Source organism: Condylura cristata, unplaced genomic scaffold (genome assembly GCF_000260355.1).
Source record: "Condylura cristata isolate star-nosed mole 26May11 unplaced genomic scaffold, ConCri1.0 scaffold00015, whole genome shotgun sequence".
Lineage (NCBI taxonomy): Eukaryota > Metazoa > Chordata > Mammalia > Eulipotyphla > Talpidae > Condylura > Condylura cristata.
In genome coordinates this window covers 41856391-41882284 of record NW_004567116.1, presented here as the reverse complement: position 1 = coordinate 41882284, position 25894 = coordinate 41856391, and the positions used below count along the sequence as shown (strand labels likewise).

General features: G+C 46.8%; 1 protein-coding gene and 1 pseudogene across 2 annotated transcripts; one reads left to right on the top strand and one right to left on the bottom strand.

The window, feature by feature from the left end:
• LOC105853660 overlaps positions 1-6752 on the bottom strand; it is a 7314-nt pseudogene extending 562 nt beyond the window's left edge.
• Positions 6753-6925: 173 nt separating this feature from the next.
• On the top strand, positions 6926-23328 carry KCTD21 (potassium channel tetramerization domain containing 21). 2 transcript variants are annotated; one of them, XM_012725360.1, is made up of 2 exons: positions 6926-7064; positions 20604-23328. In XM_012725360.1, exon 2 carries the CDS (start codon positions 20631-20633, stop codon positions 21411-21413), a length of 783 nt encoding a protein of 260 aa, XP_012580814.1. In that variant the 5' UTR covers positions 6926-7064; positions 20604-20630; the 3' UTR covers positions 21414-23328. The 2 variants fall into 2 exon arrangements, with proteins under 2 accessions (XP_012580814.1, XP_004683298.1); XM_004683241.2 differs by having other exon boundaries at positions 6929-6976.
• The last annotated feature ends 2566 nt before the right edge of the window (positions 23329-25894 follow it).

The following is a 25894-nucleotide window of genomic DNA, read 5'->3' as shown; positions in this document are numbered from 1 at the left end:
GCCACCCTGCAGCAGCCGCAGCACGCGGCGCGCGCTGAAGAACTCCGCGAAGACGTCGGGGTGGTGGCGGCCCGCCACGTGCAGCAGCTGGCAGCCCACGCGGCGTGGCAGCTCATCGGCGCCACCCACGTAGAGGCGCGCGCCCAGAGCCAGCAGCGCCAGGCACTGGTCCCGCTCCAGCGGCTGCCGCGCGGCCTCCAGCACGCGCCGCACCAGCCCCTGCTTCACGCTGGCCGGGTAGGATGACGTCACCACCGCCTCCAGTATCTTGTCCATGGCGGCCGCTCTGCGGGGACAGGGAGAAGGGTCACCCTGGGCTCGACAGGTCCTGGTTCCCACGTGGTCCTCTGCGTCCTGAGACATAAGCGAGCGACTCAACCTTTGTGGCCCTCTGGGGCCTCATCCTGCTTCGCCAGCAGCAGGGGTGAAGTAAAGCACAAAGCCTGGCAGGTGAACTCCAGAGAGTAGTTGTTGACTGCTGATGAGCCCTTTACTCTCACAAAGGGAGAGCATTCCCCACCGCCCCCCCCCAACCCCCTGCTCTTCTCCTCTCTCCAGCCTCTGCTCTTGGGACAGGTAGGCTCTAGACCTAGAAGCTGCTGTCCAAAGTCAGGAGGGAGTGGGGCACATAACATGGTCACAAATCACAACTTCACAACTCTAGGGAGGGAGGGAGGGAAGGTTTGAGGTTCCAAGGAAGGACCAACAGGCTTCCGAGAAATCCCTTACAGTTGATTGTGCCCAGTTAACGTCTTTCTCAAATGTTCTACACCTGCCCAAGACTCCGCTCTTCGTGTATACTTTGTGTGTGCCTTTTGCCTGAAACATCCTCTGCCCCGGTGGCCACTACTACACACTCAAGACCAAGCAAACAAATCCTTTTATTCTTTCCAAGCCCAGTCCAGATCTCTCTTCAGTGAAAACATCCCTGCACCTTCAGGCATGAACTCCCTCCTCACCGCCATTCCTACAGCCACCTGTGGCCTCCTGCTCCATTACAGATGAGTGATCACATAATAGATTGCTCAAGTCAAAATCCCTGCCATACCACTGACACAGCATCTCATGCCGGGGCTTCAGCCCTGCACATTCAGGGCAGGCACATCTGCCTGCCTCAGCCCACACCAGCCGCTCGCTTGTGGCTCACTCTGTTCTCCCTGCCACTGGGCCTCTGGATATGCTGCCCCCCCCCTCCACCTTATTTAGCTCATCCTCAAGCTGAGCTCAATCTCATTTCTTCAAGAAAGGCTTGCCCAACCTCCTATGTAGGTCTAAGGCCCTAAGTTTCAGAGCATCCCATCCTGCTTCATACACTTGTCATGATTACTTGTATGGGATGGGCCTCTTCACAATAGCATATAGGTTCCTGAGGGCAGGCGCCAAGTCAGAATTTGTCCACCATAGTATCCCCAGAACTATCACAGTCCTTGGCACACCATAAGCATGTATTGAATGAGCAAATGCAGAAAATGGAGTGCGTTTACTGCTGCCTTATTCCACTGAGCTACAACAGCCTGCTTTCTGCCATTCCCTCCATTTGTGCTATCTCCCAGGAGCCTTCATCCCAAACTGACCCACTTTGACTCCTGATTCTCATGCTGGTTCACACAGGGTCAGCTTGCTCTTAATAGCTCTCAGCTCCTAGGAAGCAGTGGCCACTTCTCTGCTTTGTATAGTCCCACTCTAGGCAGGACCTGATCTAGAATACAGTAAGTATTGACCAACTGCCTCAAATAAAAACTGCTCTAATTTTGAAACCTCGAATTGATATGAAGACAAGCCAGAAACTTCCTAGAAGAGCAAGAAACTTTTATTGAGAGCAAAGTTGTGGGACCTCAACTATGTTGCAGGCCCTACAAAGACATTCTGCTCGATCCTACCTCTCTCTTAAGACCAAACTTCATTGCTGCATGTGTCCCAAGCCTATGAGCCCAGTTACATAAACCTGCCTCTTGCCGGACAGTGAGCTCCTCCAAGCAGGGACCAGGATTTATTTTCAGTGGCCCAAGCCAGTCACTGCAGAGTGCCTCTAGAGAGTTTACAGGCATACCTAATTTTACTGAGCATCACTTTATTACATGTCACTGATTTATTTTACCAAATGAAAGGCTTGTGACCCCTGCACTCAGCAGGTCTATCAGTACCATTTTGACATGAGCAGTTGCTCACTTTGGCAATTCCCATTTTGTGCCCCATTTTAGTAATTACCACAGTATTTCAGACTTTATTATTATACTTGTTATTTGCAATCATTTGTGTTACTATTGTGATTATTTTTGGAAGTAACTGCAGCTGGAGAAAATAACATGAGAATTAGTAGAGCCTGGAGATGTGACTCCATTGAGGAGGCCTCGTGATCAAACTTGAATAAAATGGAGGAGTTGCTTCTTGTGAATGAACAAAGTGGTTTCTTGAGATACAGTCTACTCTTGGTAAGATGCTGTAAACTTACTAAAGGACAACAAAGGATTTAGAGTATTACAAAAATTTAGTTGATAAAGCAGGATTGATTCCGAATTTGAAAGTTCTGTAAGTAAAATGCTATCGAACAACGTCACATGCTTCAGAGAAATCTTGTGGGGAGAAGAGTCAATCAATGCAGCAAACGAAATCTTGTGGGGAGAAGAGTCAATCAATGCAGCAAACTTAAAACTCCCTGTTTGAAGAATTGCCACAGTCACTCAGCAACTACCACCAGTATCGAGTAATCATCAATTTCAAGACCCTTCACCAGCAAAAGGATTATAACTGGCTGAAGTTTTCGATGATGGTTTGCATTTTATAATATTTGGTTAACTAAGGTCTATATGTTGGTTTTTAGACTTAATGCCACTGCACACTTAAATACCCTGTCAATATCACTAAAGAGCCCTTATATGCATGGGGATTTAATATGCTTTCCACCATGTTGCCAAGAAATCTGGGTATTCAGGCAGTTAAGGAGAAGCCCTAATCAATGAGTTATTGACATCATGTGTGGAGGAAGACAGTATGAGGCTGGCAGAAATGAAGTACTGGGGCTAGGGAAGGCTCTGGAAGTGAAAAGAAAACCAATCTAGTTAAAAGTCAGTCCAGACTGACCTTGAGTAAATATCATTGTGAGCCTCTTTTCTGCAAAATGGGCACAAATGATATCAGGTTAGACAAATGAACATGAATGACTGGATGCTGGTTAATGTCACACGGTTCTACCTAATACCCAATACACACAATGGGGTGTGTGTTGGCAGCTGGAACTCATCACTGCAGCCACTGTAGGCAAGCCCAGTCCGGCAGCCTCTGCAATCCATGGCCTGGCACACCAGGGGAGCCCAGCCTACCCAACCCCACTCCCATACCGGCAATCTGAGGTCAGCTGTCACCCCGGTCACCAACAAACCCACTCAAGAATGTCTTGAATGCATTCCTGAGAAAAAGATTTTAGAGGTTTAGACCACACCTAGCCCACCAGTGAAGGGAAACAAGGTCTACCACACCACCCTGCAGAATGAAGAAGCAGAGGCTCAGCGAGGAAGACATGAACTTGGCAGGGTGGGATCAGAACCTGCACTTGGCCTCTCTGAGGCCATCAGTGATCCTCAGAGGAGGCTGGATCGATCATACCCTCTAGGTTCTGGATGGGAAGCTGGCCTACTGACACTGGCCCCGACCCAAAAGACAGCTGTCCAGCCAAACACAGCAGCTGTGTCCTCCCTTGGAAGTGCCTGCACTAAAAGCATGAGACCCAGGTTCTCTGTTTCAGAATCACCAAGTGACCTTGGGCTAGTCCCTGACAGGCCCCTCAGCCTTTTCACCTAGAAAAGATGGAAACCATTTCAGGTCTGCCACTCTAGGGCTGGAGTGAGGGTAGAAGTGACTGGGAGCAGCCACCAGTCTATTCTTGGGCCAGAAGGTCCTAAGGGCCAAACAGAGGCTGTCAGGGAAAGAGACGCACATTCCTGATACTGCTAATTCTACAAATATCATCCTATTATTAGCTCTCACTGGCAATTTAGCATTTCCACCAGCTCTCCAGCCCCACCCAAGATCAACTCCACTTTATTTCTTGCCTCGTCCAACACAGGTGCCTCCTAGCCAATCTCCTCAATCCGTGGAGGCTGAATAGAATCCAGGCCTTCAATCCAACCCAGTCACCTTTCTCCACAGTGGCCACAGAGGTTGATGCTCTTTCACTTCTCCGATTCTCTGAACCCCCAAACAGGAGATGAATACCTACCAATCCTTCTTCCTGTCCCAGCCATGCTGCTTACTCCTTACACGCCCCTGACTTGCACCTGTCACTGCTGGTGTGACAGCTTGGGAGTCCCACAACTCCTAGGGCACATAGTAATGCACAGGAAAATCATGCTTGCTCCATAAGCCTTTATCTATCCCTCTGGGATTACCCTCCGCATATCCACTGTGTACTGACAGATCTCTGACCCTGCACGGTGGAGCCTGACTCATCTCTATCATTCCTAAAACACTCAGCATGTGTGTGTGTGTTCGTATGTCTGTACATACAACAGCAATGCTCTGTCTTGGCCCCAGTTCATGCTTCCTCCTTCCTCCCTAGCAGCTCCCCCTGCAAACAGATTAACCTCATTAAACCAGCTCCATCCAGCCACATCCCAGGCTCAGGACTCTCAAGGCTACCTAACCCCTTCAGGATTAGGTCCAACGGGGTTACTGAGCTGCACATTTAAGCCCTTTCTGTAATGCTAAAGCTGAGGTGAGGCAGGGTAGAGATAAACTTGAAAAACAGAGTTCAGTGGTGAATCCACGGGAATTGGGGCAGAGGGTTTTTTTGTTTTGTTTTGTTTTGTTTTTTTTTCCTGCTTGCAAATTTGCAGTGATGCGCTCTGCTGGGAAACAGTTCTTCCCTCTTCTCTCCTGGAAAATTCTGATTTATCCTTCAGTGCCCAGGTCACATGCACTCTCCTCTGGGAAGCCTTTTCTAATGCCCCTGCAATGCAAGTCTGAGTTCTGGCTTCCCAAGGCCTTCTATCTCCCCTCATTGCTCTGCAGTGTAACCAGAGTCTCTGTCTACCTTCCCCACCAGGCTGGCATCTCCTTTAATAGGAAGTGACCCAGACCCCCATCTGAATCCAGCATCCAGCACAGATCCATGACCAGAAGTAAGGGAGTGCCAAGTGACCGATGAAGATGAAAGACATGTGACAGCAAGTCCCTTCCAGGGACTGGTGTAATCTTCCATGCAGTCATTGCCCCCTCGCTGGTCTTTCGTAGCATAACCCTGAGAATCTCAAACAGCAAGCAAGAAAGCCCCTGGAAGGGACTGAGTGGGCCTTTTGCCGTTCTAGAAATGACTCAATCAAAACTAAAGAAAAATCTAAACAAATTACTCCTAGTAAACCCTCAGATCAAAAGCTCAGAGTTCATGGGGCTTCAAGGTCTCACTCAACTTTTCCCTAGCAGAGAGCAGAGCCACTCCCCCAAACCCAACCTGGCACCTAAGGGCTGAGGAGCCCAATTCTCCTCCTCTGTGACCCGCATACCCATCTCCCTCCTTGACTCTCCTGGATGTCAGAGCAGCCAGGGACACCAGGGTGCCCCTTCAGGTACCCAGAAGTGCCCTTTATTTCTGCCCACCACCCCAGGTCTCTACTAGACAACTGAATTCCACTTAGGCAGCCCTGGGTGGGAGTCTCTTGCACTACTACTGGGAGGTCCTGGCAGGGTCAGCAAACTGTCCTGGAAATATAAATGGGTAAAGGGGGCTTACTGATTTTTTGTTTTGTTTAAAGCAAATGTTCTTTTACTGAAGGGGATGGTGGAAGTGAAAGGAAGAGGGTGGGGCACATATTCCCTTCTCAGGACACATCACACTACCCATCCCTGCTGGGGACCACCCCTCACAAAGCCACCCATCTGTGTCCCCACCCCCATCCCAGGCTTTCTGGAATGGACACCCAGTCTGACACATCAGGGTCTCCTGTTCGCCAGGACTCCTGCAGAGTAAGTATGGCCAAGGATACTGAGAAGAGCAGAAGCCCATTCCGAGTGTTGCCTCTTGGTCTTCCCAGTTTACCCCATGGCCCCACCCCCTCCTTCGAGTTATACCAATGCAGTGCCCAACACAGGCTGGGACTGCGGACCCCTAAGAAGCCAGCGAGTTTCATAGTATTGGGTGCAGGTGCCCTCAGCCGAGAGTGGGATGGGGCGGTATCACCTCCATACACAATGATGAAGAAGGAAACTGAGGTCCAGAGAGGGACAGCTACTAACCCAAGGTCACACAGCGAGGCCCGGACTAAAACCGACCTCCCACCTCCCAGCCCTGGTCTCTCAAAGCCCTACGCGTTTCTCCCTGGTTCTGCAAGCGCCAAGAGTCAGATACTCTATCCCTCAACCCGCACACACACCGCCAGCCCCCTTACCTCCCGGACCCCAAGGGGCCCCAGCCTCAGAGTCGGTTCCTGGGAGGGGCGCTCAGGTCTGGTAGAAATAGGCAGGGCCAGGCGAGGTCAGGGCGGGTCCTCGACTCCCACCCGGGCGGTGACGCCCTCCGCCAGGTCCCAGATGGCAAGGATGCTGCTTGCACTGAAAAGTCTAACCTCCCTATCCTGCTCTGCACAAGCCTGTAGCCAGTAAGGAGGACTCAGCAGCGCAACCGCTGGGCTGCGAGACTAGGCTGGGGGTGGGGGTGGGGGGTAAGGCGCGGGAACGGGGCGGGGCCGGAGCGGAAGCCACCCCGCAAACTGCCACTAGGGCAGCGTCCCCTTTAAGGGCTGCGGGCCTAAGAGCTGGAGGGAGCAAGGGCGGGGAGCAGGACGGCTCACCGCAAAGTCTCCTGGAAGATGGAGTTTGCCTTGAACGCAGCGCTCCTAGTAAAGCCCAAGCAGAACTACAAGTCCCGAGTGCTGCGCGCGGATGCCGCGCCGCCACGCCCCGGGGTTGGGCTCGGGTCCTCCGCCCCCCTCGCAAAGCTGCGCTGGCTGCCCGCGGAGGGGAGGTTGCAGAGCGAGGGCAGGAGGTGGGTGCGGCGCGATCGGGGGCACGGGACTCAGGGACAGCCGACGAGGGGACGCGGACCCACCTGGGCAGCTGACTTAGCATAAAAGGTGATCTAGCCTAGACTACTACCCTCGCCATTCTCATTTGTGCAATGGACGCGGCAGCGCCGGTGCCTGCAGCGATGGGAGTACTTCTCTGGGGCTGGGGGCGGGCCCTAAACGGGGTGAGGGGAGTGGGGAGGAGCCAGGATGGTTGGTGGGGGTAGGAAAAGCCCGGATTAAGAGGGTCGAGACTGTGGGAGGAGTCTTGTTGGGTGGAGCAAGGAGGGGCGGGGAAATGAGGTGAGAACGCTCCAGTGTCTGGTACGACGGGTCGACTTCAGAGCTGGGGTGAGGGGGCAGAGCGAGCCAATGAGGCAACCTGGGTTGATGGGACAGAAGGGGCAGAGAAACCTCAGGGTTGGAAGGGCGGCGACGCAAAAGTGATATAGACCCCTCCCAACTCAGAAAAGCCCCGTTTTGACCTCTCTTGGCAAGGGGGTGCTCAAGTGGGCCAGCACCTGTGGATGCAAAGAACACTTTCCCTCCTGTGACTGGAAATAAAGAGCCCATCCCTTGAATCCAGTGCGTCACACATGATCTCATTCAAATCACACCCTGTGCAGGTGTCATCACTACAGTAAATCCTCAGTGTGGTAGGTAGGGTCTGGAAACATACTTAACCAAACGATTAAGAAAAGTAAGTCCTCTGACTCAGACTAAGTTTCATTCAACGTCAGCGAGGGCTTTATTTCTCCTCAATGTCATAACAAAAGGATGTTACTAGAGAACCTACTGCATCTATATACAGGTGAGGAACATGAGGCTCAGAGAAGTAAAGCAACTTGCCCGAAACCACTCCTTGTTCCAAAAGCCTTGCTGTTTTCCCCCATACACTGCAGGGACACAGAGGTACACTTTGGATAACAGCAAAGAAACGAGTTTGGAAGGGCTTACCTTCACAGATTCTGTGACAGGACCAACTCCCTTGACTCTTCTGAATGCTCACCTGTAAGGCAAGTTATTTGGAGGATGAAATAAGGAGATGAATTTGAAAATCTTTATTTCTAAGTTATAATTGCTGTGATAAGCAGAAAGACCATAATGAGCAGGGTAGTTAAAATGGGATCCCTGTGCCTGAGGAGAAAAAAAAAAAACCGCACGGTGAAACAAAGTGAGGAGTAAGCTGAGAAAAAGGAAAATTCTGAAAAAAAATGAGAAATGATGGTCGCGGTAGGAATCAATCTACCCCAGGTGAGAGAATACTTTGCTGAGCAAATGGGGAATCTGTGCCAGGTCAGGTGGTTTCCCCACCTCCAGCCCACCTTTGCATATCCCAGCAGAGAGGAACTGAGCAAAACAGCTAAAGATACAGCTGCTGCATGTGAGGAGGCCAGAAAGGAGAGGTGAAGTGCCCCTATGTAGCACCCCAAGCCAGCTATTGCTATCCTTGAGATTTATCCCCATGCTCAGTCCATGTACACAGTGGGAGTTCTTACATTTGTCTCCAAGTGGTCACCTGGCCATTAGATTCCAGATTGAAAATCCAAAAGAGTGGTTTCAAACACAATTTTTTGTTGTTTTTAATTCACATCTACAAACTTCCGTATTGGTAGATGACAGTCTAGGGTGGGGAAACTATATGGGGAGTATTATCATCCTCTTCCCCTACTCTGCCTGCTTCTGGGGATGCAGACGGGGGAAATTCCATCCTCAATAAGGTGACCAACCACCATTCTACTAAAGTAAAGTGGGCCTTGGTAGAATTTAAGAATAAAATGCTCTGGAGTCGCAGAGGACACAATGAATTGCAGCCAAGGGGCTTGGCAGACGAATGGGATTTTCCTTCACTTGCAGGCAAAGGAGAGGCAAATGCAAATTGCACATCTAGGAGAAGGCCTAGAATGGTTGGTCTGTAAAAGAGGGACAGTAACAGTAGTTATTTCATCCATGAAATTAACATACATAAAGGGCCTAATAGTAGTAACTGCTCAATAAGTGCAAGCATTACTAACTTATTATTTTCGTAAAGAGTTTTTTCTTTTTTCATACAAGGTTGGAGTGCAGGCCAGAGGTACGAGTAGGAAGAGAATTCACCAGAAACAGACTGGGGAACAGAACAGGTGGATCTACTGAAATACACTGCTGAGGGGAGCAGCGGCCAAGTCAGGAGAGTCCTGCTGCGCCATGTGGGTCAGCTCCCTGGCAGGGGATCGAACTCCTGCTGCAGTGGTTGCAGACAGCTTCATAGTGCTGTGACTTAACCCTTTGTGCCAGCAGGGAGGCCCCTTACTATCTTACTATCATCATCTGCTAAGGAATTGGCTGAGGATCACACAACTAGTTAATGGCAAAGCCTGATTCAATGCCAGCCCAGGTGACAAGTGGCCTGTGCACTTTCCTGTCACCCAAAAAAGCCCTCTAACTTGTTCTGACCAGCAAAATGACCTCTATGTGAGTATTCTTAATCGGCTTAACAGGAATTTCTTTCCTGCTCTAGAAGCAGAGGTTCTGGGTTTAAGAGGAGCAGGATCAATGCTCTAACGGTCATTTTCTCCCAGCATGAGGCAGGCAGACCTCATGTTGTGGTTTCTGTAGGGAGTGGGTCTACATAGAGACCATTTGGATTTACATTCTAACCACTCCACCAACTGTGGACTACTTTAATATAACCTGAGTTAACTTTCTCATCCTCATAAGGACACCGATAGAGGAAAATTAAGAGATTTTCATGATTCTTACTAGTAGTAATAACAAATCTGTTTATTGAATCTGGCTGTTTATAGGGGTCAGGCACTCAGGCTAGAACTTTACACTGGTTCCTGTGAGGGAAGTGTTCTTCCCCTTTCTTTCAAACTAAAAATATAATTTTCAAAATTCAAAATTTTAAATTTTCATTTAAAAACATTTTAAATGAAGCACCATTGTTTTACCTTCGTTAATTTTTATGATATTTTGAGGATTTCTTCCTTCAGGTGTAGTCACTGTAGCTCTCCCACCACCAAAGCACCAATAGTCGACCACCATTGTCCATATGCTCTCCACCTCTCCTCTGGATGTCTCAGACCTATGGGCAGCTTTTTTTTTTTTAAGATTTATTTATTTATGCATACAGAACTGGGGTACAGGCCAGAGGTGCAAGGGTAAGGATTCACCAGAGACAGAGTGGGAGCAGAGTAGGGCAGATTGATGAAGTACACTGCTTAGGGGAGCAGCAGGCAAGACAGACAGGAGAGGTCTGCCGTGCCATGTGGATCACCTCTGGGGACAGGGATGAACTGGCACTAAAGCGGCTGCCACTAGCTTGCAGTGCTGCGCTTTAACCCACTGCACCACCAGGGAAGGCCCTGTGGTCAGCTTTTAAGGGTTGATTTTAATGTTTGACCCTTTGTTCAGTGTCTCTATATTCTACGCATAAGTGACATCATCCAGTATTTATCTTTCTCCTCCTGGCTCATTTTGCTTATCATAATCCCTTTCAGATCAGTCTATGTTGCTGCAAATGGCATGAGTTTATCTTTTTGATTGCTGAGTAGTATTCCATTGTGTGTGTGTGTATACAAGATTTTCTTGATCCACCTATGTAGGTTGTTTCCACATCTTAGCTATTTTAAGTAATACTGAAATAAACATGGGGTTTGAAAAGGTTTCCTTTCAAATTAGTGTTTTTATATTCTTTGGGTAAATATCTGGTAGTGGAATTACTAGGCATCCCACCAATAGTGTAACAAGGTTTCCTTTATTCACATCCTCACCATTATTGTGGTTTTGACTTGTATTTCCCTGGTGATAAGTGATGATGAACATTTTTTTTTTTATGTGCCTGTTTGCCATCTGCATGTCTTCTTTAGAGAATTGCCTGTTTAGCTCTTCTGCCCATTTTTGATGGATTATGTTTTTTTTGAATATATGTTCTTTTACAGAATTTTACCTACATGCAATTTTCACTTTGCTTCTTTATTTTTAGACACATGTTTTTAGCCAAACTATTGATTCCTAGGTTCTAAAATCTCAGCATAACATTCTTAATAATCACATACCACTAGCAGGAAGTCAATATTATCTAATAATAATATTATCTAATAGTTAGTAGTCAAATTTTCCCAACTGCTAAAAAATAAATTCATTATTTAAAAAATCAAATGCAGTCAAGATTCATGCATTGCATTTAGTTATCTCTTTAAGCAACTTAATTTAATCTAACAATTTATTTAATCTAGCTAGAGCACCTCTACCTGTTTACATTTGTTTTCGCATTTTATTGGTGATTAGATTCAAGTTAGATTTTTTTTCCTAACAATACTGTGTACTTCTTATTGCACCACTTTCAAAGGTTTATGTCAGGGTCCTACTATCCATGAATGTTAAATATGATTACTGGTTAAGATCAGGATCTATGTTAATCCCCACCCCATAAGTAATCTGTGGAATAATTCGTTAAGATAGTCAAAATAGTGCATTCCTGATAACCTTCCACTCCACACCCATTGGCAGAATTGCAATATTGTGGGCTACAAGATGGTAATTATGCTACTCTTTCTATATATATTGCTGCTATTCTTTGTCATAGGTAACTTTCCTGTCATGTGTCTTTTTCATTGCCTCTCTTCTTTTGGAGTAACAGACGTGTGTGTGTATGCATATGTGTATGTGTGTGAATTCAGTGTGTTATGATTATCAAATTAATCTTTTTGGTATTAATCTTTGCAAATTATTCCAAATTTGGCAAATGAGAATCCCTTCAGTCCATTTCTTGTGTTCTTTTGTTTTTTGTTTTGTTGTTGTCGTCGTTATAAATTGATCAATAACATTGTTCTAGTTTTAGAACTAGCTATATAACTCCTAGTTATAGGACAATGTTATATTACATTGTATATAACATTTTACAGTGTATATATTGCAGAATGAGTGTAAGTTTGATTGGTATCTATCATCATACCACATAATTATTGTTTCTTTCTATGAGAACTTTTAAGATCTGTGTTATTTTGACTTGACCTCATTATTTTTTATTGCTTCTTTGATAGTTGGCAAGAGATGTTCCAGATTCATCTTGAACCTTTCCTCTCAAAGCTCTAGAAGCATTAGTTTCTTAAGGAAGCTTTGGTTTCTCTCTGTAGGAGGTAACATTTAGAAACCAAAATCTGGGGTCAGGTGTGTTCATTGCTATTGGGGTATCATTTCTAGGCTTTTCAAATGAGCAGGACTAATAAGAAGAGCAATGGATAGATGGATGGATGGATGATAGATAGATGAATAGACATCATTGCTTAGTAGATTCATTAATCTTGTTTATCTTCATTGCGTAAAAGAAGTAGATTGCACAGGATGTACAGAAGGTATTAAAGTAACTTTTTTTGAACATTATTGGGTTATAGCACTAATCAGAAAAAAAATCGACTTTGGACAAAAGGATATTATTGGAGAATCTGCTTTGGTATATGTCCCTTTGCTTAAAGTCAGGGTTTCCAAAAACCTATCAACCATGATGATGATGAGTGAAGAGTTAACGTGTGGTTTCATCATGGAAACTCAATGGGTTGCAATGCAGGAGACTGCAGGAAGAGAACCCATGCCTCCTCCAGGCTTCCATAAATGTATAGGCTGTTGGCTAGAATCTCTGTGACTAGGTTCAGTCTCATGCTGAAGACCTAGATTGGAGAAGACCCCAAAGGATTGGTTTTTCAGAAAAGCATCCAAACCCAGAACCTCCTATAGGCATGACTTAAAAGTCAAGAATGCAAACAAAGCCCTGGGTCAGATTTATCCCCTCTGAGTCTGTGAAATAAAGATAATGTGATCTGACCTGTGTGGGTCTCAGGCTTAGTGTGTGTGTGTGTATTTTTTTAAAAATATATGTACATATGTTTGTGTGTGTGCGCAAAAGTATATATATATATATATATATATATATACTTTAGCCAACCAGTCTTTTCAATGCATGTATTACAAAATTATTCCCCTTTTCATTTTTTCAAATGTCATTGCTTTATTATCTGTTAATACATTACACTAAGATATCTACTCTTTTTTAGGTATTCCCTCAGGTTATCAGTCATCAATTTTTCCAAACTAAGATTTTAATCTTTTTGTAATATTTTGGATAAAAATACTATGGGGATCTGGATTAGGATAGTATAACATGTATTTCATTTTAGAACAACTTAGATATTTCACCTCCCCCCCTCCCCAGGGGAACACAGCACAGGCCTCTATCTAATTCTACTCATGCTTCTTAATAAAATGTCACAGCTTGTGTTTCTGGAGGAGACACAAGAGCCCTCACTGAGAATTCTAGCTCTGCTACCTCTTAGCTGTGTGATCTTACGAAGCTGCTTCACTACTCTGTACTTCAATTTTATGACCCTAAAAACTGGGATAACAGCTACCAGCTTCACAGCATCGGCATGGTATTTTCATGAAAAAATAATAAGGAAAAATCCCTCACAGTACCCAAGGCATGTGCTCAGGAAACATTGCCAGTGCTCAGAAAATGCTGATTCTCTGCATCCTGGTTTATATGTAGTCAGAATCAGACTGCAGTGCAAGTATAAAAGCACGTGGTAAGAGGTAGGAGGTAGACAAGTGCTAGACCTTTCCAGAGGTCTTGGCTGCTGAATGCCCAAAAAGGAGTGTCATCCTCCAGAGCACAGACCAGAAAGAGGCATGAATATTGATTCTGCTGCTTTGGGCATAAAGTGCAGATAATACTTTCCTTGAAGGAGTATTATGGGTCCTAAATGAGCTAATATTTACAGCGCCTAGTACAGATTATGGGACATGGTAGGTTCCTACCAAGCATTGTTAGCTTGTTCTCCTCATGAGGCCTCCAGGAACTGTGGCTAGCAGGACCAGAGTCTTAAGTAGGACTCTAGAGTAGTTTATCTGCCCTTCCTCACAAGACATCTCTCAGAGTTTTATATTCAGTGTCACTATTAGAGGATGCTGCTGGGCCCAGACTGGACTTGCCCTTTGCGTGGTACCAGACTGAGCCTTCACCCTCTCATTTGGGCCCCAAACCCATCTCAGAGAGGAGGAAACATCATTGCAACTCCAAGTTTCCAGACTCTTGGTCTTCTTTCTCAGTCAGAAGGTCATAATCTCCTGATATGACACCAGTGGTTTTCTCAGGGAAGAAAAAGTTGATCTTTTTCTTCTTCTCAAACCAAAAGGCAAACTTGGAAGGTCCTTGCTTAAGAAGTATTCATTCACATGTAGTAGTTTCTTCATCTTCTAATCCCTGATTCACTTTTCCTAATCTAGCCTCTAAAAACCCAGCCTCTTTTTGGTGCTTATCACTAGCCATAATGAGCTGCAACTGAAATGGAAAGAGATCTAAAGATCTCTGTTGACTTGGCCCTGTGTCAGCTATGGAGGAGTTCTGTTGCACCGTACGGTCCATCCCCAAGTCATCATGGGCATGGACAGAGCCCTACATCAGCAGTGGCCTGGCTTCTGAAAGCCCTCCTCTGCCTGGTGCTATCAGAGAATCAGGGAGCCTGCCTCTATCACAGTGAGACCACGTGGTGGGAAAGGGAAGTGTCCAACTCACACAGACCTGCATTTGGATCTCAACCCCTCCACTGCCTATATGAGTGACCTTGAGCAGTCTCTTGGCCTCAGTTTGAGCCTCAGTTTCCCTATGTAAAATGGAGATAATAATAGCGTCTGTCTCACAGAGTACTGTGAAGATATCCAATAAGATAAATTACAGAAGCCATTTAGCCCAGTAGCAACATCTCCGTAGTTCTCTACATATTTTTGTTAAAAATAAACAAAATGCAAGCATGATGCTAATGGACTTTGGGTGTAGCAAGGTGCTCTGTGAAATGTCTGGGCATTCCCTCTCAATCCCACTTTGTGACCTCTCATTCCCAATGCCACCAGTGTCCACTGTGCGCTGGGCAGTGAGTATGTAACAGCTTAGACAAGAGATTTCCAAGATCACCAAGAGATCACAAAATAGGTGGTGGGTTGTTACCACAACCCATGGTAATGAAGACACATTTTAAATCAGTCAAGTTTATATACACACATACACTGAAACAAAAGCTTCACAACTGTGGTGACCACACACTGTAGTGGTTTCATAATTTATTAATTGGTTGTGACCTTAGTTTCTTCTAGTTTACAAAAGCATAATTTATATACAGTAAAATCTACCTTGTTTAGGTGTAGTTACATGAATTTCGGTCATCTTTCTATACTCATTTGACCACATCAGGATATCCACTATTTCCATCACTCGCATGTACTTCTGGTATCTGTGTAGACAAACTTTTCTCCCCAACACAGCCCCTAGGAATCACAATTCTGATTCCTATCTCTATACTTTTGCCTTTTTCCAGAAGTTATTAAGTCGAATCATATACCATGTAGTCTTTGAGGCTATCTTCTTTCACTTAGCCTGATAGTTTTGAGATTCACTGTGATGTATCAGTAGCTTTAAAAAAAAATTATTTATCCATACAGAATTGGGATATAGAGGTGCAGGGGCAGTGAGAGAATTCACCAGAGACACAGTGGGGAGCAGAACAGGCAGACTAATGAAGTATACTGCTGAGGGGAGCAGCAGGCAAAACAGGAGAGATCTGCTGTGCCATGTGGCACCCCCGGGGCTGGGGGTTGAACTTGCACTGGATCAGCTGGCTAGCTTGCAGTGCTGCGTCCCAACCTATTGCACCACTAGGGAGGGCTCTCAGTAGCTTTTTTTCTTTCTTTCTTTCTTTTTTTTTAAAGATTTATTTGTGCATACAGAACTGAGGTACAGGCCAGAGGTGCAGGGGCAGTGAGAGAATTCACCAGAGACACAGTGGGGAGCAGAACAGGCTGACTGATGAAGTATACTGCTGAGGGGAGCAGCGGGCGGGTCAGGAGAGGTCTGCTGCACCATGTGGTCACCTCCGGGGCAGGCAGGGATTGAGCTATTGCACAAGTAGCTTTAACTTCTTAGTGCTGTGCTTTAACACCCTGCGCCACCAGGGCCCTCAGAAGCTTTTTTTTTTTTTTTTCCTGAGGGCCCACAGAAGCTTTTTTTTTTTTTTTTTACAAAAGTTTATTTTTACATCATTTTGTACTTTTTTTTTTCCATCTCAATTATATTCCCCGTGGGTTTCCCATCACCAAGTCACCTGTGTGCCATCACCATAATCCCGTGCATTTCCCTCCCCCCCCCCCGTTTTTGATCCCATTCCCCACTCCACCCCCACAACATGTCTCTGGTATATGGTTGTTCACTATTTTTGTTATTTTCTCACCTGGTCCATTATACTCCTGCTATGAGTGAAACCATGCGGTATTTTTCTTTCTTTCTCTTTCCCTCAGAAGCTTTTTTAATGGCTGAATCATATTCCACTGTATGGCTTGACCACCAATTGTTCAGTTACATGACAGCTATTTCCAAATTTTAACTAATAATGAATAAAGCTGCTACAATGGTTCACAGGGTTTTACCTGGACATGTCTTCCTTCCCTGGAAGCTGGGCCAGGTAGTAACTGGATGTCAGACTTTGCCCCCAGTAGTTCTGTGTTGCATTCTTGCCTGCAGTGAATGAGTCCAGTGGCCTTGTGTGTTCAACAGCTCTTCATATTATTAGATTTTCTATTTGAGCCATTTTAATAGGCATATAGTACTACTTAATTGAAGTTTTAATTTTCATGTCCCTAACAATGACTGATGTTGAGCATGTTCTCATGTGACTGTCACCTGTATGTCTTACTGGGTGAAAAATTTGTTCAGATCTTTTTCTCATTTTTTAATTGGGTTGTTTGTTTCTTCTGATTGAGTTTAGGGATTTCTCCATATTTCCTAGTTCACAATCCTCTATCAGATAAAGGACTTATTTTCCAAATTTATTTTCTCCCAATCTGTCTTTATTTTTTTTGACAAGTATCTTTCAAATAGAAGCTTTTTGTTTGTGTGAAGACAAGTTTATCTTTTTTTTTTATGGTCTTGTACCCTATTCAAGAAATATTTGACTAACCCGAAGTACACAAAGATTTTCTTACAGAAGTTTTATAGTTTTAAGAAGATTTTACATTTAAGTCTTAGTCCATTTTGAATCGGTCTTCTGTATGTGTATTACCTAGCAGAGTGTGGCAAGGGCCAAGCTTAGAGGGAAGAGCAAGGTGGTTTGGGCAGGGGCTCGTGCTTCAGGAAGATCAGTGGGCAGACGAAATGGAAAGGGAGCAGATGAAGAGAGGGGTTATGTGGACATAGCAGGAGGGGAAATGAGGGCTGAGACTAGGAGTAGCTGTAGGGATGGGTTCAAAGAGACAATGTAGAGAAAAGCTGAAGGGATGAGGTTCATCAGAGTTGCCTTCCAGGCAGTGGGTGGCTGAGAAATTCACAGGGGTTGCAGGAAAAGAACTCTGAGTCAGGCTTCAGTGCCAGGTGACAGCCAAATATAACGTCTGGGATGAAGCTTGTATACGCTGGAGCTGGAGCTCAGTGACGTGTGTTCATCCCCAGACCACAAATGTTCCATCACACTCATTGAAGCTACTCAGTACCCCCAAGGTACCAGTTCCTCCCCCGGTCATTATGCCTTTCACCAAAAGACCTGTGACTTGTGGTGGTGGACACTTGCAGTACAGTGACCAGGAATAAGGGTTTATAGGTCTGAGCTCTTGTGACTCCTGAATTCGGGGAGAACACCTCAAAAGCACCCCAAAAGGGGGTGGAGTATCAGGAGACCACCCTTCTAATGTGCCTCTGCTCCCACTGACCTGCTCTCCCCAGAGGAGTGATGGGCTGGGGGTGCAGAAAAGTAGTTGCTTTGCTGCTTTTGCAAGCAGAGAAATAGGAGCTGGATACCCCCCCGCCCAAGTCCTTTGAGTAGATCCCATGGCTCCTGACTGGCTCCCCCATCCTCAATGTGCTAAGCTCCTCAGCACTAAAGCACAGAGGCCACATGGGGTCTGCAGCTCACAGGACCATGAGGAAAGGCAGAGCCCAGCTTCTCTGACACAAAATCGGCTCTATCTAGCCACGTCACAGAGCCTGGGCTTTAAATCAACAAGAAAGACTGAGAACTAGTATATGCCAGTGACTATCTAGAAATAAAGAGAGGAGGGAAGAAAAAGAAGATTCAGGAATGAGCTCCACTCCTGGGCCCAGGTCCTGCCTGGCCACTTTAGAAAGAGTATCAGCCATTGTTAGCCTTCTCCCCAGCTGCAGTTCCCCACACAGCTAAGCATCAAGCACCCCATGACCCCTTCTCTGTTGGACCTCTCATGGTTTGCAACCCATCAGCTCCGGATTCTGCTGATGATTTTATACCTTTGTCATGGGTTTTTTTCTCTTTGGGCACTCCAGATGGTTAATGCCCTATTGCATTATCAAAGTGCCCCCAATTAGATGGGAAAAGAGTCACACAGGGAACATTGCCACCCCCAGAGAGCTGAGACAGCTGTGGTCGCCCACACCTGGCATAGCCTCCACCCTCCGGATTAGGGGAGGCTGCACTCTGTCCTCAGAAAGCAGACCCACAGTAGGACAGGCTCTGGCTGCTCACCACCCTGCTGGGTAACTTGGAGGTAGACCCACCTCGGACCTCTGTTTTCCCATATGGACAATCAGCATGCCAGGATTCACTCCCCATCTCCCCCCACAGCCCTGGGCACCCCACTCTTGCCACTGCACCCTCACAGCCTCCTTTCTATCTTCCCCACCAGCTGGCTCTTCTCCAGACCTGCACTGGGGTGATTTTTCTCTGTGTTCCCCGACACCCAGCATCAGAGGGAGATTGCTAAACACATCCCACAGGTTGGTTTTTGGGAAAACATCTATTGGAAGCTAAAGAGTACATCACCTGTTTTCTGGCACTTTAAAGAGAATTTAGAATCCAAGACTTCAGGCTGAAGGAGAGTCATGAGCCCTAAACACTGAACACTATGCCAGTGAAGGGTGGGGGGTATTTAAAGAACTCCAGAAGGGGTGCTCAGCAGCAGAGGCCTAGGTTTGCACCCACTCCACAGCAAATTTCAGAGGAAGCAGGTGCCATCATGGCAGGAAAAGTTGGGCCACCAAGAGCCAAGAGCATCTTCACAGCAAGGCAGGTTGTTACGGGAGCCTAAGAATCCAAGAAGGAGCATCATTTGAAGGCCAGACAGCCATGTGACCCGTTAGGGGCCTGGTAGACAGATGGAACCAGCACTAGTCATAGTTATGCATTGTACATCTGTGAGATAGAAAAATATAATCGTGTGTCACTGAACTTCAGGAATACTTGTAAGGAATGTCATTAGGCAATTCTGTTGTTGTGAAATATGTTTATACATTTCCATAAACCCAGATGTATAGCCTCCTAGACTATATAAGGACCACCACCAAACGTAGTCTGTTATTGACCGAAATGTTATTATTATGTACTAATGACTGCAAGTAAATTCAGAGGCGGTATGGGTAGAGCAGAAGGAACACTAGGCTTGGAGACATAAATGCCATGGCAGTTCTTAAGGGCTTGTGTGCATTTATGAGTATGCGTTCAGGCAGTTTTCTCTCATGTGAAGAGGCTGGGGTGTGATTCCTGGCAAGACCCTTCCCTCATCTGCACAGTGGGGATGGAGGTGCTACTCTCTGTTCAAAGTTGCATGGCCATTAAGTAAGCAGATATCTGTGAGCACAGAAAACATAGCACAACATTCAGTCCAGGGACATCTTCCTCTCCTAAGGTCACTCGTTCTCCATCTTGACTGAACGTTTAGAATCACCAAGGGAGAGTTTTAAAAATACAAACACCAGGGCCACATTCTGGGGTAAGAAGAGCAATCTGGAGAGTGTGGCCCAGGCTTTTTTTTTTTTTTTTTAATTCCCTAATGAGAAATAAATGACTTAGGCCAGTGTGGCAATTCTCACCCATCCATTTGTTCATCAAATATTAACTCACCTCTGGGCCCTCTGGTGGTGCAATGGGCTAAAGCATAGCACTATAGAGCTATCACAGCCACTGCAGCATGAGTTTGATCCCTGGCCAGGGAGGTGACCCACATGATATGCCAGGCAGACCTCTCCTGCCCTACCCACTGCTCCCCTCAGCAGTGTATTTCAGTACATCTGCCTGTATGCTCCCCACTCTGTCTCTGATGAGTCCTCTCACTCCCCACACCTCTGGCCTGTACCCCAGTTCTGTATGCATAAATAAATGAATATTTTAAAAAGTGTATTAACTCATTTCAACCTCAAGGACTGTAGGCTTTATCTACAGTAGATGAGAAGTATGACCACCCAGATATTATGGACGGAATGTTTATGCCCCTCAAATGCCTAAGAGGGAATCCTAATCCCCAATGTGATGGGATTAGGAAAGTGCGGACTTTGGAAGGTGATGAGGTCATGAGGATGGAGCCCTTGTAAGTTGGATTCATGACTTTATAAGGAACCCAGAGACCTCTCTTCCCAATTACCATATGAAAACAGAGCAAGAAGATGTCCATCCTGAAACTAAGAAGAGGTCCCTTACCAGACACCAAATCTGCCCACATCTTGATCTTCCCAGCTATGAGAAATATGTATTACTCAAGCCACCCAGTCTATGGTATTCTACTCTACCAGCCCCAGCATATCGTGGTGGGTAATGTTCACTTCTCACTTTCCTCCCTTTCTAGGACTTCTCAGCACCTCAGCCTCCTGCCATGTCTGACCCCATCACACTGAACGTTGGGGGGAAACTCTACACAACCTCCCTGGCAACCCTGACGAGCTTCCCTGACTCCATGCTGGGTGCCATGTTCAGTGGAAAGATGCCCACCAAGAGGGACAGCCAGGGCAACTGCTTCATTGACCGTGATGGCAAAGTGTTCCGCTACATCCTCAACTTCCTGCGGACCTCCCATCTCGACCTGCCTGAGGACTTCCAGGAAATGGGCCTGCTCCGCAGGGAAGCTGACTTCTATCAGGTACAGCCACTGATTGAGGCACTGCAGGAGAAGGAAGTGGAGCTCTCCAAGGCCGAGAAGAACGCCATGCTCAACATCACCCTGAACCAGCGTGTGCAGACAGTCCACTTCACTGTGCGCGAGGCACCCCAGATTTACAGCCTCTCTTCCTCCAGCATGGAGGTCTTCAATGCCAACATCTTCAGCACCTCTTGCCTGTTCCTCAAGCTCCTTGGCTCCAAGCTCTTCTACTGCTCCAACGGCAACCTCTCCTCCATCACCAGCCACTTGCAGGACCCCAACCACCTGACTCTGGACTGGGTAGCCAACGTCGAGGGCCTGCCTGAGGAGGAGTACACCAAGCAGAATCTCAAGAGGCTCTGGGTGGTGCCAGCCAACAAGCAGATCAACAGCTTCCAGGTCTTTGTGGAGGAGGTGCTAAAAATTGCTCTGAGTGACGGCTTCTGCATTGATTCTTCTCATCCACATGCTCTGGATTTCATGAACAATAAGATTATTCGATTAATACGGTACAGGTAAAGAGATGCAGCCGCCTCAGTGGGGGCTTGCAAGGAGCTCCATGTCAGCCAAGATCTCGGAGAATATCTGGCTGCTGGTATAAGGCAGGGCACTGTACTAATTGGTATTAATCACGTAGCAGGATTTGACTCCCCTCATGATGAGTCCACCGTTAGGACTTGACTCCCCTCATGATGTGTCCTTTGAACAGAGCCGACTTTTTGCTTGCCATTTTGAGCTGAAGACGGACAGTTTGTTATGACAAGAGTCTGCCACTGTGTCCTAAAGGAGGCCACAAGAGGACTCTCTGAACGGACAAGGGAGCAGCAAACAGTTTTTGCATGTCTCTCTCTATCCTGCTAGGTAGTGCCTCATTCTGGGGCATTTATAAAATGAGCCCTGGGGGAGGGATCCTTCCTAACTGGGCCAAATTGAGGCAGTTAGGAATTTCTGGCTTCAGAAATGGGTTGCTGTCCCAGCAAAGATTTGATTATCGGGAGCAAGTGCGATGAAAGATACCTGTCACCTTGCTCTTGTAGTCCTACCCTCAGAATTTGAGGTACATTGAACAAGGTCATTTTTAACAAATACTTTATAGACCCTCAGGGTCAGAAAACAATTCAGTGGCCATTGCTCTTCCCCCACCCCCAGCATACCCAGACACATTTGGGCTGAGTGCCTCTACCAGCACCTCCCACTGATCACCCATCTATCCCTGCTTCTTTCCCTCAATGACAGGAAATTTGTTATCCCCAGGGCAGCTCTTGCCTTGGTTGCCTGGTGTTGGCTGTTAGAAAGTTCTTTCTTACATTAAGCAAAATCTGTCCTCTCACTCCCATTTTATGATCTTGGTTCTAGACCTTCCTTCTCCCCCAAAGGTATATTTTCTCTTTCAAAACAATCATGACAGGCCAAATACTCATCCTGAAAATATTAACTAGGTTTCCCCTTTGGGACCTATCTTCAGCAGCAAGGTTCGATCCCTTTCATTCCCTAGAAATCACTGCATCTTGTGACAGCTGTGCCTCATCTGTGACCCCCTCCACCCCATTTCACCCACCATGCTTATAGTCATGGCTCCGCAGACGCTCTGAGGGTAAACATTTGCTGCCCCTGCAGAGGTGCTGCTGGAGGATAGCGACTAGGGCAGTGGGCAGCAAGGAGCCTGCAACACTGCCCACAGGGCAAGTGTCCAGCCTTCAGGACACTGCTCTGCAAGAAGTGTGCTTCCCCTGTGCTACTGTCCTGGCCCTAAGTATCCCATGGACCTCTTTGGGTCAGCTCCAGGGCAAGATACTCCAAGCTAATACTTCCCCGGGAGTGATGAGCAGTGCGGGCCTCAGAACTGCACACTATGAATCATCCCTGACTGTATGTGGCCTTGAGAGTCCTAGAGTCTTCCTCACCGGGGTCCTGAAACCAAGCCGGGTAAGCCTGGGGACACAGGGCACCCATGGAGGTGGCCTGAGGAAGAGGCTTTCCGTAGCTACACCTTGAGTAGGGAGCTTGTACACTGGGTCAGGGCAAGGCTGCCTCTCCCTTCAGGGGACCCAGGAGTCTCTGACAGCTTTCCCAAGCCACCAAGTCATTGGTACTCAGGGAAGCCACTCAGGAGGACTCAGTGTGGACCAGACAGCTGTGACCACAACAGGACAGTCTAAGGAAGAAGTCTCATCAATCACTGCTGCCCTTCTTTCTGTTCCATAAACAGTCTTTCACCATCTCCTCGGTGCTTTTTACACTTTAGAGAAAGTACAGGACCTGTGAAGCTACTAATATGCTATGTGACTTTCTATAGTCACCTCACTGAGCCACCTCCATGTCTTCATCTGTGAAATGGGCATAACAGTAATTCATAACCCGATCTACCTCACAGGGCTGTTGTGAGGATCAGATGAAATAATGTATGTGAGAATTAAGTATAAACCATAAGTGACTGGTATTATTTTGTGTCTGCTTTTTTTTTTATGCATACAGAACTGGGGTGCAGGCCAGAGGTGCAGGAGTGGTGAGAGGATTCACCAGAGACAGAGTGGGGAGCAGGACAAGTAGATTGACTGAAATGCACTGCTGAGGGGAGCAGCAGGCGGGTCAAGAGAGATCTGCTGTGTCTTGTGGGTCACTCCCCTGGCCAGGGATGGAATTTGTGCTGAAATGGCTGTGGCTAGCTTCATAGAGCTGTGCTTTAACCCACTGCACCACCAGGGAGTGCCCTATTTTGTGGCTGCTTTTAAGAGGTAAGACTGACATTAGAGTCACATTGACCTAGTTTAAATTTTAGTTGTACTGCTTGCCTTGTAACCTCGAACACATCACTGGCCCCCTGATTTGTTTTCTCAGTGATTAACAACCCCGACCTCGCAGTGTTGTGTGATTTAAATTAATTGATACATGTGAAATTCCTAGCCTGCAAACAGCCAGCACTCAATAGGTCAACATTGGTGCACCACTTTGAGTACCTCTCAGTGAACTCACTGAACACTGCAGGCAGCAGTGGTCCAGGGGAGAGTAAGCTGGAGTAAGGGTGGACTCCCCCCAACAGGAATGTGCTGCTTGTCAGGAGTCCCGCACTGCACTGAGTGAGAACCAAGCTCAATTTATTTGGCCTTTCGCACAGCCAAGAGCTCTGTCCTGACAATTGCAGGCATGCAATTGTCTGTCCCTGCCCTATGCATGGCCCCAGGCATGTGGAGGGACAGTCTGAAAGGGTGCTTCAGGAAACCTGAGGTACCTAGGTATGACCACTTTGTGTGTGGCCTCCCACCAAACTGCCTCCCACATACTTAGAAGTCAGTGGGGCACCACCCCAGGCTCTACTCCCAAAGAACCCCCTGAAGAGCTTTTCCCTTTTATGAAGAGCAAGCCTGTGACCTTCTGTTTCTCCTTCAGGCCCCTACTCCTGTGCAAAGGTAGTCATGGCAAACAGCTCAATGCGCAAATAGCCCAGCAGGCCAGGATGCAGTTGCTTTGCTTTTAAACAGCTGTGTTGCCTAAAACATAGCAATTGAGCAATTGTCCCTTAGTTCATCTCTTCCAGCTTTCTTTTATATATTTTTCCTAAAACAGGCTGCTGTGAGAAGGGGCCTGGCCAAGGCCGGCCTTTGACTGATCTCTTAACTCCCATATCCAAAACACCACCCAGTCTCTGCTAAATTGTGGTCTTTTCACACTGACTGCCTGTGTCGGCCTGTGTCCTAAGGGGTCAGGGCTTTGAGGCATCTGGCAGGGAAATGAGATCCCATGATCCTCACATAGAGGAAAACATCTGTGACAACTGGCCTATCAAAGGGAGGGACCCAGGCTTTTTCGAGGCCCCTTGGAATCCTGATTCTGGCAGCTGCATCTATGCAGACAGTGCACTGACCTTGGTCTTCTTCAGAACCTTCAAGACAGTTTGACACCAAGCAGTGAGTTGTGGAGATAGTTGGGTGACATGCTCACCCTAATCTAGGACACAGGGGCCATGGGGAACCCTGAAAAGAAAAATCAGCCTGTGGAAGCCACACTGGCTTCCCATAGTACCCAGGACCCACCATACAAGTGACAGCAAAACAAGCTCTACTGACCAGCTCTGACTCCTGCAGGCAGGAAGTGCCTGTCCAGCCAGTTATGTCTGACCACCTCTATCCCCTGGGTCCTACTTCCCACCAACTTCCATGATTCATTCTAACATACAGGGCATTTCAAAGCATTTGTCAACATTTATCAGCTGGCAGCCCTCCAGTGTTTTAGATCAGTTTTATGCCAGGTCCCTACACAAAGCCTAGATTCCCTGTTACTGAGGTCAAAGGCCAGTTGAATCACATTGGAAATTTAGGACTCCCGGGGCTTCACTGGTGGCCTAAAGGTTAAGTCTCAGCACTACCACCATCATGACCTGACTTCTATCCCAGCCAGGGAGCTGACACAAATGGCGCAGCAGATCTCCCCTGTCTTGCTCACTGCTCCCCTCAGCAGTGTGTTTCAGTCAATCTGCCTGTTTTACTCCCCACTCTGTCTCTGGTGAATCCTCTCACATACCTTCCCCAGAACCCTTTGGCCTATACCCTAGTTCTTCTATGCATAAATAAATATTTTTTTTAAATAAAAGAAATTGTGTTGTGACATGGGTACACCCTTCCCAACCACAATTAGTTCACTGAATAAGTCCAATATGGGATTTGCTTAATAAATACCCCTTTGTTTGGCTCGTCACAGGTTGGCAAGCCCCTTCATATCCATGGTTTCCTCTTAGAAATCACAGAATGAATATGCCTTGCCATTCCATTCCTCTGCCTGGGGGGGTACCGTTTTCCCTCTGTCTTCATGATAACCATTTGCTCATCCTTCAATACTCTGTTCACCAAGAAGGTGAAGTTGTCCCCACCCTCTGTGTGTTACTCTTTGCTTGAGGAAGACTTTAATCATTGGACTACAGCTGTTCACAGGCAGTGCTGCTCTGGTCAATATTTGACCACCAAGCTCTCTGTGGGGAAAGCCCTGACTTGTAGCAATGGCCAGTT

What these genes read in the sequence shown, in the direction of transcription:
- KCTD21 (XM_012725360.1), top strand. Translation starts at nt 20,631, where the DNA reads ATGTCTGACCCCATCACACTGAACGTTGGGGGGAAACTCTACACAACC.